General features: G+C 35.3%; 2 protein-coding genes across 3 annotated transcripts; one reads left to right on the forward strand and one right to left on the reverse strand.

The window, feature by feature from the left end:
* Window positions 1–6,857: 6,857 nt before the first annotated feature.
* Window positions 6,858–8,175, forward strand: LOC131004897 (cytidine deaminase 1-like). Its single transcript, XM_057931661.1, has one exon. The coding sequence runs from the start codon at window positions 7,041–7,043 to the stop codon at window positions 8,076–8,078; it is 1,038 nt and encodes a 345-aa protein (XP_057787644.1). The 5' UTR covers window positions 6,858–7,040; the 3' UTR covers window positions 8,079–8,175.
* A 4,655-nt stretch (window positions 8,176–12,830) lies between these two features.
* LOC131004898 (uncharacterized protein At4g29660-like) lies at window positions 12,831–14,562 on the reverse strand. Of its 2 annotated transcripts, XM_057931663.1 has the most exons (3): window positions 14,192–14,562; window positions 13,777–13,967; window positions 12,831–13,281 (listed from the first exon to the last, which is right to left on the reverse strand). In XM_057931663.1, exons 2-3 carry the CDS (start codon window positions 13,957–13,959, stop codon window positions 13,168–13,170), a joined length of 297 nt encoding a protein of 98 aa, XP_057787646.1. In that variant the 5' UTR covers window positions 13,960–13,967; window positions 14,192–14,562; the 3' UTR covers window positions 12,831–13,167. The 2 variants fall into 2 exon arrangements, with proteins under 2 accessions (XP_057787646.1, XP_057787645.1); XM_057931662.1 differs by having other exon boundaries at window positions 13,777–14,317.
* Window positions 14,563–16,259: the final 1,697 nt, after the last annotated feature.

Consider the following 16,259-nt stretch of genomic DNA (forward strand, 5'->3'; position numbering starts at 1 on the left):
GAGAGAAGATGGAGCAGCATTGAAGAGAGAGAAATGATTATTTTAGGTTTAATAAAATAAATTTAAGGGGAAAATATAAATTGGATAAAAGTGATAAAGTTCACATTTTTTTTCAAAATTAAATATTGATTTCTATGAAAATAAATCTCTCTAGTAAGACAATCCAAAAGAAGAAAAAAAAACTAATCATTTTTAATAAAACAAAGAGAGTAATATGTAAGTCCTTGGACATAATGGACAGAAGAAAAAATAAAATAAGTTATGAGGACCCCTTTTTTCTCATCAAATTTACAATTATTCATCAATTAACCGTCGGTCTTGGAGTACAACTTTATATCTAGAGGTGGCCACGGTTTCGGTTCCGGTTCAAATCGGAATTAAATCGGCGGTTCTGAACCGACGGTTAATGGTTCTAAACTATGAAACCATTTTTTTTAAATGTTTTAAAAGTGTTGGTTTGAAATTTATAATCGTATACAATGTTGAACTATTTATTTAGGTTGTAAATGGTTTAAATTTAGTATGAATTAGATGTGAGAATGAGAGTTGATCATTTTATTTAGATTGTAAAGAGTTGATGTTTACTATAAATTCGATATGAGATTTTTTTTTTGAGATAGATTAAAGTAAAGGATATAAAAAAATGCACATGAAATTATGGTTTTTCGATGCACATGATTCCCACATCGAATTTATACTAAACTTCAATCATTTACAACTTAAATAAAATGGTCAATCCTCATATCTCATTCTCACATCTAATTCATACTAAATTTCAACCATTTATGTGTGACTGTCTAAGGCCAAAGGTCTTGGGTTTGAGTCCCCTGTGGCGCGGCCATTTAATTTCTTTATTTAATATTATAAATTTATCAAAAAAAAAATCAACCATTTATAACCTAAATAAATGGTTTAACATTATTTACATTTCATACAATACTTCAAAATATAGTAAAAAATAATACTCCCTCTGTCCCACTATAAGTGAGACTGTTTTCATTTTGGATGTCCCACCATAAACGAGACTATTTCTTTTTTGGGTAAAAGTTTTACTCTTTAAACACCTTTTCACTTACACACAAAATACACATTTTTTAATTTTCGTGCCCAGAAAAAGGGGTTTCACTGATATTGGGACGAAGGTAGTAATAGAAAAAGGATGGTTGGACCATTGTTTCTGTCAACGGTCCCAGTTCCGGAATCGTTGACGTCGGTTCAGTACAGCAGTTCGATTCTCGATTTTAATTTTTTTGGGCAGCTCTATCTACATCTACCCATTGTCCAATCTTAACTGTTCGAAATATCTACAAGGGATTTTAATAAATAAATTTACGAATTATTCTGAAATGATAATTTCAATGTAATTTTTGAAGTGATGCGAATTAAATAGTAATTATCTTTTCAATTTTTGTAATTATGTCCTTTGTAATTTTTTTCGATCGTCGAATTGTAGAATTGAAATTCACATGGATTAGTTCGTCACGTAATATTTATATAACGACGTCGTTCGCAATAAAATTGTTGAATATCGAAAATTAGGGTGCAGATAGAAAATATAATCTCTCTATAATTTGAAAAAAAAATGAAATTGTATGAAACAACGTCTTTTATGCCTTACAAAAACGAAATCGTCTTTACTAATCCACGTAAGTTTCAATTCAACACTTCAGCTACAGGAAAAAATTGGGGGAACATAATTGCAAAAATTGAAAAAATAGTGATTTAATTCGCCACACTTTAAAAATCACATTGAAATTATAATTTCGAAATAGTTCGTGATTCTATTTGCCAGAACCCCTATATAAAAAGATCATTGTCAAAAAAATTACTCATCTCTATTCCTGAAACATCTACGGATCTACTTAAATGGAGGCGACATGAGTTTTAATAAAAATTAGTTATGTATTTAATAACTGGAGAAGGGATGCATAAATTTAAAAAAGCGATGATAGAAAAAGTGATAATAGTAATTAATAAATCAATTAAAATGAAAAGTAATGTGGTTAGTAGTGGTAATGTGTGTAAATACATGAGAATTATAAGAGTAATATTTAGTAAAATTATTTTTAAAAATAAATTACGAAGATGTGGAAGTGACTGAAAGAGTATCTCTTTTAGCATATTTAGCTAATCTGACGAAAATTTTAAAACATTGCTATTTATAATGTGTTTAAAACATTGCTATTCATAATATGCCATGTTTAACTTTTATTTATTGAAATTGTTGAAAGGAAAGAATCAATCAGTAAGATTAAAGGGACAATCTTTCAATCAAGATCCTTGATTTATTATTTCCTTTATTTACTTTCCTTTTACAATCTTTCTCCAATCCTATAAAAGGGTGGTTGTAATTCACAGTAAAAATAACAAGAAATACAATAAAACTACAGCCTTCAATCATTTCCTCTATTCTCTATTACAATATGTTTATACCATGTTATAACATGGTATTAGAGCAGGGATGATCCTAGGAACTCAAAACTAGATTATCATTGTTTCATAACCTTTTCTCAACCCTTTGAACCGATCATGACAGTAGCCTTGTTTTTTTTTTTTTTTTTTTCTCTCTTCCCTGAAACACTAACAATACAGAATATCAGAAGAGACACACATAACCAACCCTTCAACAGCTTCAAAAGAATTAACTCTTCAGATTGCAAATCTAGTGCGAAACTCCGACAATGTTACGCTCGGATTCAAACTAAACGGAAACAATTATCCACTATGGGCTCGCCTCATGAGGGTAGCCATAGGGAGCAGAGGCAAGTCCAGCCACATCACTGGACAACCACCACCACCAAAAACAACCGATCCAGCCTACTATCAATGGGAGGAAACAAATTTGTCAGTTTTCTCATGGCTCATGCAAAATATGGAGGGGCGATTAGTTACCAACTTCGCCCAACATCAAACCGCCAAGGCCGTGTGGGATAGCTTGGCAATTACCTATGGGAGTGGAGCATACCCATTCCAAATCTATGATTTGGAAGTGAAAGCAAACAAAGTCAATCAAGGGCAACTTACATTGGAGGATTACTGGAATGAGCTCCAAGCCATATGGCTTACCATCGACCGAAGAGAACCGAATCCCCTCGGCTGCTGTGAAGAAGGAATAAACAAATACCGGAAATTAATCGCCAATCGCCGATTATACCAATTTCTCTCCGGATTGGATACTATTTTCTTTTTCTTTAACTTTTTATTCTTTGTTTTATTTCTTTCTAAAATTATGGAATTCGCTTAATTATAATATATTTAACACAAATACTTCTGTGCAACTGGTTTCCAGAATAACACTACTTCATTCAGAAAATGACACTTGAACATTTTCGAATGACACTACTTCAACATACAAATGACACTTGAAGATCTTCAAGTGTCATTTGTATGTTGAAGTAGTGTTATTCAAAAACCTGTTGTACGGGAGAGTGCCTCTATATTTAATGTGCATATCAAATTAAAGATCATGATAAGTGCTTTAATTTGATATATTTTATGTAAATATTTTATTTGAAATATAAAAGTTATATTTATTTAAAGATTAAAATTTTTAAAAAAATCTCTCTCCTCTCTCATATTTTTTTGAATAATTTTTTTTATTTTTTATTTTTAACTTTTTTTTTGTTTTTACATAATATCAATTTTTATTATTGTGAATTCTTTTTTATTTTTTCATTTTTTAATATTCAAATAAAGTATATCTAATTAATAAAAGTTATTTTTTATTATATTTATAAATATGATATTGGTTGATATCAATTTTATATAAATTTATAAATATAAAAATATTTTCCGTGCATTGCACGGGGTGCAAATGCTAGTATTTGAGAAAAAACTAAGTAAGATCAAAAGTGGATACAGCAATTTGAGAGCTCAAACTAGTTCCTACCATTGGAGCCTTGCAGCCACACTACCTAATATTGTAGTTTAAGTTTCTAGCTAACATATTTTTGTTTGGGTTAATTGGCCCTAAATACACCACATTTCCTTAAATTCTACAATTGCACATCATCTTTAAAATTCGTCCCTAAATACGTCACATTTCCTTAAATTCTACAATTGCACATCACCTTTAAATCCGTCCCAAAATACATCACCTTTATATTTTTTCTGTTTTTGCACATGACTAAAAAATTCTCAAGAAATAAATTAAAGTGTTAATTTATAAATTTAAATATCTTTTTAGCAGCGGAAATATAATAAAATAAAATTCTTTATAAAGTTTAAAATCATATATATATAAGTATTTTCGTAAAGAAATAAATTCTTTAATAAATTTTTAGAAAGAACTTGAATTAAAAAAATAAACAAGTCATGAAATTAAGAAAATAAAATGAAACTTTTATTTTAATAAATTTCACACGAATTCGATATAATTTGGAATTTAGAGTTACAATAATCAAAAGTACCACATGAATAATATAATGAGTTTGAAAGAAACATTTTTTTTTTTAAAAGAGGTTCGACGCGCCCAGCGCCTCCAATATCATTTACCTAAAATACTAAATATGGGATAAGCATACATAGTATACTTAGTGTGAGAACATGCAATTATTGTCCACGTTAATAAAATGGTAACACATACGATCATAACATTCAAAACGACACAGTTTTGCCAATCTGGAAGTCACGTCATTTAAAGTGGTAACACCCTAATCTAATTAAAATGTTAAATATAAATTTAAATATCTTTTTAGCAGCAGAAATATAATAAAATAAAATTCTTTATAAAAATAAATAAAGAATTTTATTTTATTATATTTTCGCTGCTAAAAAGATATTTAAATTTATAAATTAACACTTTAATTTATTTTTTGAGGATTTTTAAGTCATGTGCAAAAACAGAAAAAATATAAAGGTGATATATTTTGGGACGGATTTAAAGGTGATGTGCAATTCTAGAATTCAAAGAAATGTGGTGTATTTAGGGACGGATTTTAATGGCGATGTGTAATTGTACAATTCAAGAAAAAGTGATGTATTTAGGGACAATTAACCCTTTTTGTTTCTCTGCGAAGCATACATCATCTACAATTCATTGGTTAGGCATAAACTTATTATGAAACTAACATGTCCCCTAAATATGAACACAGAGAATGATCCAACGACACACTTTGCCTTAAACCGCTTTCTTTCTAATTAATCAGGTTCAAATTCGATTTTCACCCCTTCGATATTTGTCTACTAAAAAATTATGACATTTCCTTCAAAATCTCCATGAAGCAAATCGAATCTCGCTTCTTCTGTCATCGATGCCTTTTTTTTTTTTTTTTCTCTCATTCGATCTCTCATTCGAAGCAAATCGAATCTCGCATCTTCTGCCCTCGATTTTAACGTGGTGTTCATCTTCGAGCTTTCTCGGACGATAGTTAGATCGACTTGTTCTTCATTAATGATGATCGACTTGTTCTTCATTAATGATGTCAGTGCAAATCTTGTTTATCTTTACACATTTGGTCATGCGAGTGTGTAAGCGTGCATTAACTTAAACGAAACACGATCAATATAAGTTTATACGCTGTGTCGTGCGAGCATGTAAGCGTATATTAACTAACGCACGCTTACACATTAGGTCTTGTGCCGTGTAAGCGTGTATTAGCTAAAAAATTGGCCTAATGCACACCTGCACACTATAAAATAAAATGGTAAGAGTCGATATTTTTTATATATTTTCACAAGTGATGTTATTATTTATTTTGCTATTTTATAAAAGGTATTTTTCATTTTGCCTCAATAACAAATACATATAAACTCATGTGAAAAAACAAATACATCTAATTATATATATTTTTAAAAGGGGTTAAGTACCAAATCCTCCCCCCAACGTTGGGGCCCCTATCGCGTATAGGACCCTATAGTCAGGGTAAGCGCTGTTTACTACCTCAACGTGGCTAAACCTGAGCAAATCCCCCCCGCGTTTTAACGGTGCTTAACACCGTTAGTTTTTTAATTTTTTTTAAAATCTAATTAGAGTGAGCCCCACTTTGCTTAGGGATTTGGCCGCTGAGATTCAAGCTCGGCAGCGTCCTTCGATCGAGCTCGGCAGCGTTACCTACAAGGAATTCAAGCTGAGATCGAGGATCGTGAGCTTCTCCATGGCTCCGATTTCTCGAGGAATCGGACCGGTGAAGTTGTTGTGGCTGAGAACGAGCTGCTACAGGTTAACGAGATCCCCAATTTGCTTAGGGATTTGGCCGCTGAGATTGTTCTGCGACAGGCACAACGTTTTCAGAGATGCGAGGTTCGAGATTGTGGAAGGAATCTCTCCGATTAGGGCGGGATTGGAGTCGAGATTGTGGAAGGAATCTCTTCGGAGGTAGGGCAGTTTGAGGAGAGAGAGGGAGATTCTCGCAGAAGATTTACACGGCGGGGAAACGACGTCGTCGCCGACGTGAATCTTGGTGACGTGGAAGACGGAGGGAGACGTTGGCGGAGGGAAACGACGTCGTCGCCGACGTGAATCTAGGTGTCGTAGAGCCACTGGCAGAGGGAGACGTTGGCGGAGCCGGAGGAGGCGGCAGAGAGGGAGGAGTAGGCGGCGGAGGAGATGAAAAGGGAGCAGGCGGGGCGGTCGGTGTCGACGAGGGAGGGAAGAGGGGCTCACTCTAATTAGATTTAAAAAAAAAATTAAAAAACTAATGGTGTTAAGCACCGTTAAAACGCGGGGGGATTTGCTCAGGTTTAGCCACGTTGAGGTAGTAAACAGCGCTTACCCTGACTATAGAGTCCTATACGCGATAGGGGCCTCAACGTTGGGGGTATTTGATACTTAACCCGTTTTAAAAGTATTAAATATATTTATTTAATTTATGTGAACTAATTTGTGGGAACGTAGAGCGTAATAATTTCCATTTTGTTTTGATTTTAACGAAAAAGAAAGTGAGTTGACGAGCTATTTGAAACACAAGCACCACATCCCCCCTATAAATACACCACCACCACCACCACCACCTCCTCCTCCGCAACCATCATCACCACCACCACCTCCTCTCCAATTTCTCACTCTTCCTCTGTATATCACACACAGACGCGCGCGCACAATGAATCAGCATGGCACGACTGTGACGCAATTCGTGATGGAAGCCTCAGTGGCGGAATCCATCGCCCAATCTCTGAACCTCCCCTCCGTCCTCCACCTCCTCCCGCATCTCGTCCACTCCGCCCAGTCCCTCGCCCGCCCCCCTATCTCCAACTTCCACGTCGGCGCCGTCGGCCTCGGCTCCGACGGCCGCGTCTTCGTCGGCGTCAATCTCGAATTCCCCGGCGTCCCCCTCCACCAATCCGTCCACGCCGAGCAGTTCCTCCTCACCAACCTCCAACTCCACCGCTGCCCCACCCTCCTCGCCGTCGCCGTCTCCGCCGCCCCCTGCGGCCACTGCCGCCAGTTCTACCAGGAACTCCGTCACTCTGCCTCCCTCCAAATCCTCGTCACCGACGAGGACAATTGCGTCCAGAATCACGACCGCATCCGAATGCTTGAAAACAAAGCCCCCGATTTCATGCCCTTATTGAAATTTCTCCCCAATCCCTTCGGCCCGCGCGATTTGCTCGATGACGAAGCCCCGCTTCTGCTAGAGCAGCACCACAATCATTTAGATCTATTGGATCAAGACGATTCCCATACAGACGACTATTCTGTAAATCTCTGCAACGGAAATGACATTTCCGGTAAATTAAGCAACGGAAATTGCAGAAACCACGAAATAAACGAGTCTCTTTTGAGGGAAGCAGCGCTGGAAGCTGCAAACAATGCTCACGCTCCCTACAGTGGGTGCCCGTCGGGGGTTGCATTGATGGATTGCGAAGGGAAGGTGTATAAGGGCTCCTACGCCGAATCTGCAGCGTATAATCCTAGTCTCGGGCCGGTTCAGTCGGCATTGGTGGCGTATGTGGCCAGAGGAGGAGGCGATTATGAGAGGATTGTTGCGGCCGCGCTGGTTGAGACCAAACCGGCCAAGGTCAGGCAGGATGATACGGCGAGGCTGCTGTTGAAAGCAATCTCGCCCAAGTGCGAACTTCGGGTTTACAACTGCCAATCGGCCGGCAATGTGGCAATGTGTAAAAAGGTTGATGTCTAGTTATTTATCAAATTTTAGGATCTCAAATATAATATCTTGCAACTGTAGATTGGTCCTGCAAATTTATATTGATGAATGAATAACTGCATTTCTAATATCTTGCAACTGTAGATTCTCTGTTCTTGCTACTGCCTTAATACTAATATCTTATCTGCAGCTAGTCATTGATTCTATTATTGCCTTACAAGTTGTGTATTATTTTGGATTAGTTTATGCTTAGGAAAAGGTATCTCAAAATATTTGATATGCCTTGATCACTTGGTAATTCTAGGCATTATGTTTGTGTTTTCATTGCACAAACAGGCTTGACTTTGTGTTGAGTGATAGACATAGTGCTCTCCGAACTTTCACGAGTCTTAAGATGGAAGGCATGGTGCTAGTTGCTTTGCGACTTTAACAAATTTATCTATTATGTGCTCTGTTAATAGGTTCGCCTTCTACTTTAACGTATTTTGTTTGTCTTTAATTGGAGAGGGACATGTCAAAGGGAGCTTTCCGAGTTGGAATTCCAATCTTAGGTGCTTTTTCAAAGTCCCTTTTATGTGCTTAGATGGAATAGCAAAGTTCCCCACCTTTTCATCTTTACCAGCAATAAAGTAGCATTAATGTGAATAGCTTATTAGTTTCACTTCTTTCAATTGCTATAGCGAATGAGTTCATTTAATGTTTCATGGTGCATACTTCCACCTGTGCACCACATCTCTTTCTCATAAACGTACACTTGATAAGCATCATTGACATTGTCATCACACACCAGGCGCAGCATGAATGGGGTCGTAGATTTAATCATCTTTAATGTATAAAAGAGTCTATGAACAAATGGCCCAGAGCTTATCTTGGGTTTCCACGTTTTCTGTGACTGTAATGTTTGATTTAGACACTGGAAAAAACGCCATTAGTTCTGCTTTAGAAAGTTGAGGTAACGATCCTTTGGATTATATTTATGTAGCTTTATCATTTTGAAGGTTCTGAATTTGAAGTATAAATCATTTACATGCAACAAAGGGAAAATAGTTGGTGGTCATTCTTTTTAACACAACACAAACTGGAAAATATTTCTGTCTTCTCTTACCTTTCACTTTGGAGAACAGAGGATTGCAGTGCTGTTTTATCCCCATTTGGTATGGATTTGGACTAAGACCCCGAGGAGTTAAGTTACAGTTACTTCTGAAAAAACGACAGCATGCCAATGTGTCTTGATGTGATGCATGGAGAATGAAGCTCGTGTTTCCAGCTAATAAGGTATCTGATTTTGAGTTATTCATTCCAATCCTATTTGAAAGCATGCTTGTGTGGGATATACATTATTGGCCATCTATTCTTAAAGATGAATCTGTTGAACCAAAATGCCCTTCCATTATGTGCATACGCATTTTTGCGCGTGTTTAGCTGTAGCAGAGATCTGAATGAAGAGTCTTCCTATTCTCAGGTAATTACCAGGTCCATGATTGTCTAATGTTTAGGAACTTATTCGCAACCAACTTATATAGATTAGAGGTGAATTGCCCAAAAGGTGAAGTGGAATATAAGAGTGGAACACCACTCACCAAAAATAGAGGCAGTTTGGAGCATAAACTCCACCCACTGTATGGACTTGAAACATAATGGGTTCAATCCTATCCAGTTAGATTTGTTGAGAATATATTCATAGGCATCTACTATATGATTTGATGATGGGCTACAGTTGTTGCTGCCGAATCAATGGATGCCAAACCCCCCCAGTTGCCTAGTATTCAAGGTTGGGAAAGTAAATGGTAAGACATTCATTTCTAATTATAGAAACGAAAGTTGGAAGTGGAAACTTTAACCTGGCTTGATCTCCTCTATCTATGTATATATATTTATCTGTGACTGTGATACACACACACACACACCTATTTTGTATAATACTTGCAACTAACGTGGCTCCATTTGATGTGTTGTAACTAAGGTGTCTCATCAAATTCTGTGGTGCGTCATTATTTGAGAAAAAACTTGTATGCATCTGCACATACATTCACTTTATTAGGATTCATCAATCCCCTATTAGAGTTTATAATCTCCAACCATTATGATTAGTATTAATTACAATTAGCATTTAATTAGTGTGGTGTGGATCTAGGTGTATATGAGTGTGCCTCAATAATTAATGGACGGATATGATCCATCCAAGATTGGGAAGAAGAATATTACAATAGGCGTCATTACTTCTCGTATAAAACTCAGACCATCACCTACAACACTTCCTTTTTTCTTTCTTAAATTTTTTTATTTTTGTGGGAAATGGAATACATAAGACTAGTCAATTTGAAATAAGAAAACGCGTGCCAGCGAAGAATTTTCGAATTAAAGTTGTACAAGTAGTGAAGTAACCACCCACCCCATCTTTGAAAACACACGAGGGAGAATTTTTAATACTAGTATTATTTTGAGTTCAATTCTATTATAGCGTGACCTTTAAATTTTTTGTTTATCCAATAAAAACAAGGGTGAAGAAAGAATCCCTAATCCGTTAAAAATTTACAAAAAGTTTCATGCTTCAACTTAAATTCAAGCTTGCACATACTTTTAATGTTAAAACTAAAAAGAAAGGAAAATAATGTAGCAATACATAGACATCCTACACGCCCCAAACAAAAAAGATCAAATGTACAGTGCTCATTTTTTTTTCTTCTTTTACGTGAGATGGTGGAATGTTTAGTAGAGTCAAAATACAAAATTAACTTGTACTTTCATAAAAATTATAAAAATAGCATGAACTTATAGTTTCGGACTCGAATTATAACATGAAAAGGCTCGTAATCAACATGGAAATTATGTAGAAATTTTAATTAAATTCACTTGGAGCTAGAAGTGTTTATATGAGTTTTGAATATCAGGTATTACCCAATCGACATGACCCGATACTCGGTCGGGTATTAGGGGTACCCGGTACCCGTAAAAATTCGGGGTGCATCGGCGTCGGGTATTGAGTTGTCTTGAAATCAGGTAATGGGTATTACTCTCGATTACCTGAATTTGAATTTTCTAATTATTTATGAGTTCAGTTTATAGAAATTCAAATAAATCAAAATTCTATTTTGTATTCTCAAAATTAAATCTCTCCTAGACTCCTTGTCTCCCTCCGTTATCCAATGAAGAGAGTTGTTGTGAAGACTAAAGAGAATGTAGAACGGGGGAGATCGGAAGATATTTAATTTTAATAATAAAAATTGATTAGATTCATTTGAATGGGGACCCAAGCATATTAAAACTAAAATTATAAAAAAAAAATTGGGTATAGTTGATACCTAATATTAAATACAACTCAATTCTTGGTACAGATTCATCGTCAAATTTATGGATATCGAATACTTTAATACTTATCAGATTGGATCGAATATACCCCATACCCACCGAAACTTCGATAAACATCCCTAGTTCAAAGTGAATTTAATTAGAATTTCCACATAAACTAAGAGTCTTTCTCGTTATAATTCGATGCCAAAAAGTGCAAATTCATGTTATTATTATTATTATTTTTTTTTTCATAAACTAAGAGCTTCCACGTTATAATTTGATGCCAAAAGTCCAAGCATTTTTTTGCATTTTTTAAAGTTCTAGCCGTTTTTACGAACACAAATTCTCCCACTTCTGTCTACAAGTGTGAACCACTCACATATTTTAATTGAACACTTGTAAATGTTTAATTAGAATTTGTGAGTAATTCGCAATGTATGGATGTTCAGATGAGAGAGCTCATTTTTTTACAAATAACTTTAAAGTTCATATTCCCTCTGCCTCATTAATAACGTTTCAAACCCAAAGGAAAATAAATTAAGGTCATTCCCTTAATTTGAGTGTTCCATTTTCACTTTATTCTCATTTACTTTTCTACTCTCTATTTCTATCTCATCATTTATTTTTTTAGTTGAGTTTAAAAATACCACTTTATTGCCTAAATACCCACTCCTTAATTCGCATGACCCATTTTTTTCGAACATTATAAATGAGACTGAAGGAGTAATTTTTTTTATATATACTCTATTTTTAAAATTTCAAATCATTTTACTGTTTCAAAAGAAAAATCAAATCATTTTTACAAATAATTCTAAAATTCAAGCCATAAACTATAATTAACCTATTCTAACAACAAGCTCTCCATTCATGTGCAAAAGCATCCACCTCGATCCATGGTTTTCGGTTATATCAATCGGTTTGTTCTCTCTACATCAAATGATGGGTATTTATGACTAGATATAAGAAATGACTAGAAAAAGCATTATTTATAAAATCAATAATGCTATTTGGCCAAAGTTTGTCCGGACAAAATATAGTTAAATACTTTATAAAATAAATTTATTTAAAAATTTTGGTTCAAAATAAAATAGGATTTAACTAGTTTTATTGTTTTCTTTATATTGTAATTTTTTTGTAATTTTTTAATAACATTTTTAATTATTACTATTATTTTTAAAGTACACAAACTACAAATAAAATAACAAAAAATAGAAAATTATTAAAAAAATACGAAAAAATTACAATATGGAAAAAACAATAAAACTAACTAAATCCTTTTAAACTTGAATCAAAATTTATAAATAAATTGATTTTTAAAAAAATTTAACCTTATTTTTGTCCGGACAAATTTTGTCCAAATAGCACTACTCAAATCGGCTACTTTAAAGCTCTCCATCCTATATTTTTGTGCAATATGAAAAGAAAGGCAAAGTGCAGTAGACGAGACATGAGTGAGAATCAACATCCCAAAGCATAAACCATGAACAACAGTAGTGGCAAAAACATAAGCTCAACCACATGAGTTCATCTATTGATCATTTATGATGTATCCAACTTCCACTTTTCTCTGCATTCATAAACGCAAACAAAGTTGGGGATCATCATCATACCAAGATTATTCGTATATATCTAGCAAATGACCATAATTTGATGACATACATCTATGACTTGGCTTGGCATGACTAAGAATCACAACGCATCGGATTTTTCTAATAGTTTTATACGTGAGGCACTCCATCAACAACAAATATGATGCTGCAGTTCCTGGGAAAAGTGCAAGTGCATATATGGTATGCAGTGAGTAGCAACGGCTAACCCGTGGCTGCTTTGACTAATTCTTGACGAATGGAGGAACATCGCCTCTCATAACTCTCCAAGGCCCATTATAGAACATTGGCTTCATCAATGGAACATCGTGCCCAGGGTGCTCTTCCCAGTATTTCTCCTGAACAAGTGCAGCCATGGATTAGTTTAAACTTATTTCTCATTTTTCAGGCACCAGCTAATCGATGAAAGGCAAATTGCAAGGGCACCAGCTAATCGATGAAAGATTATATTTCTCATTTCTCAGGCACCTGAGTTTACAATTCCATATTTTTCTTCAGTAAATATGATAGTACTTAAACAACTATGTGTCTAAACCAAGGCAGCACTCTTTATAGAAATATCTTATGATCAATAAAAAGTTTAGAGCAGCATCTCCGACTAGCACTATCTTAATATGTTTTTTTATAGCACATTATGCAAGATTTAACTAAAGCAATCAACAAAACTTATAAAATATGCAGACAACAAAACTTGAAGCTGAATGTGTATAATAAATAAGTTTACAGATTCAATATTGGCAGAGCATAGAAAATAAAGAAAATGCATGAGCAACTCTTGTATTGAATTGTGGTAATATAAAGAAGGCAAAGTTGAGTAGAGGTGAGGTGTTTACCTTGTAGAGTTGCTCGGTGATTGCAGCCCCAACAACCCCTGTGTAAAAAGCACAGACATAGATTGTGATGAGAGGGGTAAACGATCTGGGACGCTTATACTTCTCGATCATGTCCCACAGAAGCGTTCTCTCCCACTTCGTGTACACATAATCAGCGTATTTCCTCCACAGGTAGCTCGCCATTTTCACAACTGAAAACCAAACAAGCATTAACACAAACACGTGGGCTGCATGATCAGAACCCACCAACCACAACGACAAAGCGGTTTCTAGGAAAATCAATTCGAAGACGCTCAAGAATCAGATTATCCGCACACAACATTCATTTCATCCGCCGATCAATTTAGAAGATGTGATTGTTTACTGTGTTAAAGTGACAAAAAAATAAACATAGAATTTAGTGAGTAGAACTTGCCTGTTGTGGAGAAAAGTGGGAATTTAAATCTCCACTCAAAATATTTGGTGATGACAGAAGCGGATCTTCTGCTACTGTGTGCGAACGGCTGCTTTCTGTTTGATCTTTATCTCCACTTTTTTTTTTCTTTTCCTTCGACTATGGTTCGATACGGCCTATTTAACCGTTTATCTTTTTCTCTGTATCTCTTTTTAAGGCCTTTACTTTGATTGTAAAACACAAATAAAAAAAGATGATTTTTTTTTTCTATTAGATGTTTATTAGATTTTAATAAAGATTAAAATATTAGAAAATATTTTTATACAACTACCCAAAGATAATATAGATAATATTATCCGATATTAAAGAAAAAATGAGTTGAAAAAGAAAAATTTATATCATAGTTTATATATGACAATAGTGGAAAAAAAGTAGAAGTATATATATTCTCTCATTTTTCAAACGGTTCCTAAGAGTTAATCATACTTCTTATAGCTTGAACTTTAAATAAATTTTACTCCCCTCATCCTATTAAAGTTGGCAACATTTCCATTTTAGCTTGTCTCATTATTGTTGGCTACTTTGATTTACTTTTTATATAGCTTGAACTTGAAGATCATATCTAAATATAGCTATAATTCCATTAAAATTATGACTCAATGGTTAATTTTTGCCAATATTACACTTGAAACGATGAACCATTGCTAGAAATCAGAGACTCATAATAAAGAAAATTTCTAATATTCCCTTTCAGAAAAAAAAGGTTTCTAATATTAGGTAGCTCATTGTCATGAGACCGCTAATTTAGTTGGAATCATGCCTCAAAATTGGCACACCAGCGTCATACACATAAAACTAAGTAAAATGGTCATTTGGGCACTTATGGCACTAATAGTGCCATAAGTGCCATACGTGCAGCACAAATACAGAAACAACAACATCATTTAAACCCTAAATGAAACATCTAAACCCTAAATGGAATATCTAAACCCCAAATGGATAATCTAAACACTAAATGGAATATCTAAACCCTATGGGGAAGTGTGCACTTATGGCACTAATAGTGCCATAAGTGCAGCACAGATCAGATCAGATCAGATCTGTCGATGGCTGAAATCGAAGGAGGCGGAGATCAGATCTGCCGATGGAGGAGGCGACGCAACGATCAGATCAGATCCACCGCCGCCGCCTCATCAGATCAGATCCAAAAAATCATCCCAGACACGCCCAAAAAAATTAGAAAAAATCAGAAACTCGAAATTCCCCCAATCGAAACGATGTCGTCGAACAACGAGAGCCCATCGTCGCCCACGGCGGCATCCACCGTCGACACTACGCCTTTGCTTGGCGACGAGAGCCCCAGCAATCGCTCCCGCTTCCTCGACCTCCGCGGCGCAGCTCGCTTTCTCCACCGCGCTAGCAGCCACGGCTGCTCTATATGAGAGCCCTCCATCTGCGTCTGCGAAACTACGCCGGAACAAACGAGGAGCGCCAGAGTGATTGGGCCAAATCGAAGAACTGCAGTGCGATGGGTAGAAAGGGCAAATTAGGCATTCCACCTAATTAATGGCTAAATTTTGATGTTTTTAGATTTAGGGCTAAATTTTGATTTTGTATGCTCAATAGGGCCATTCGGCCCTATTGTTTCAAAGGAATTTATAACAATATCATAATATAGAAAAATAGAACACAATAAAAACATAAATTTATATTGTAAATCTTGAAACACTTATCTATATATAACATTAATTGTGGAACCACATTGAATATTAAAACCTTTAAACTTTTGCGACTTGTAATGAACTCTTGGAATAACAACAAAAGTTGCAAACATAGCACTTGTCTTGCAAGTACTTGTCTTTTATTTTCTGATGTGGATGGTGTGATGAATGTCAATATTGATAGTGTTTAAAAAATTACTCTACATGTCCTCAAGAGTACACCAAACGGTGCCAACTCCTGTCTACCGACCCTGAGGTCCAGGGTTCAAATCCCACCGCTCTCCCTCTCCAAAAGTGAGAAAAAAAAATTACTCTACAAGCTGGTTCTATTCTCACTTGAGCCACGAATTTTTGCTTTCTCAATTTGC

Source organism: Salvia miltiorrhiza, unplaced genomic scaffold, assembly GCF_028751815.1.
Source record: "Salvia miltiorrhiza cultivar Shanhuang (shh) unplaced genomic scaffold, IMPLAD_Smil_shh original_scaffold_468, whole genome shotgun sequence".
In the NCBI taxonomy this organism is placed as follows: Eukaryota; Viridiplantae; Streptophyta; class Magnoliopsida; order Lamiales; family Lamiaceae; genus Salvia; species Salvia miltiorrhiza.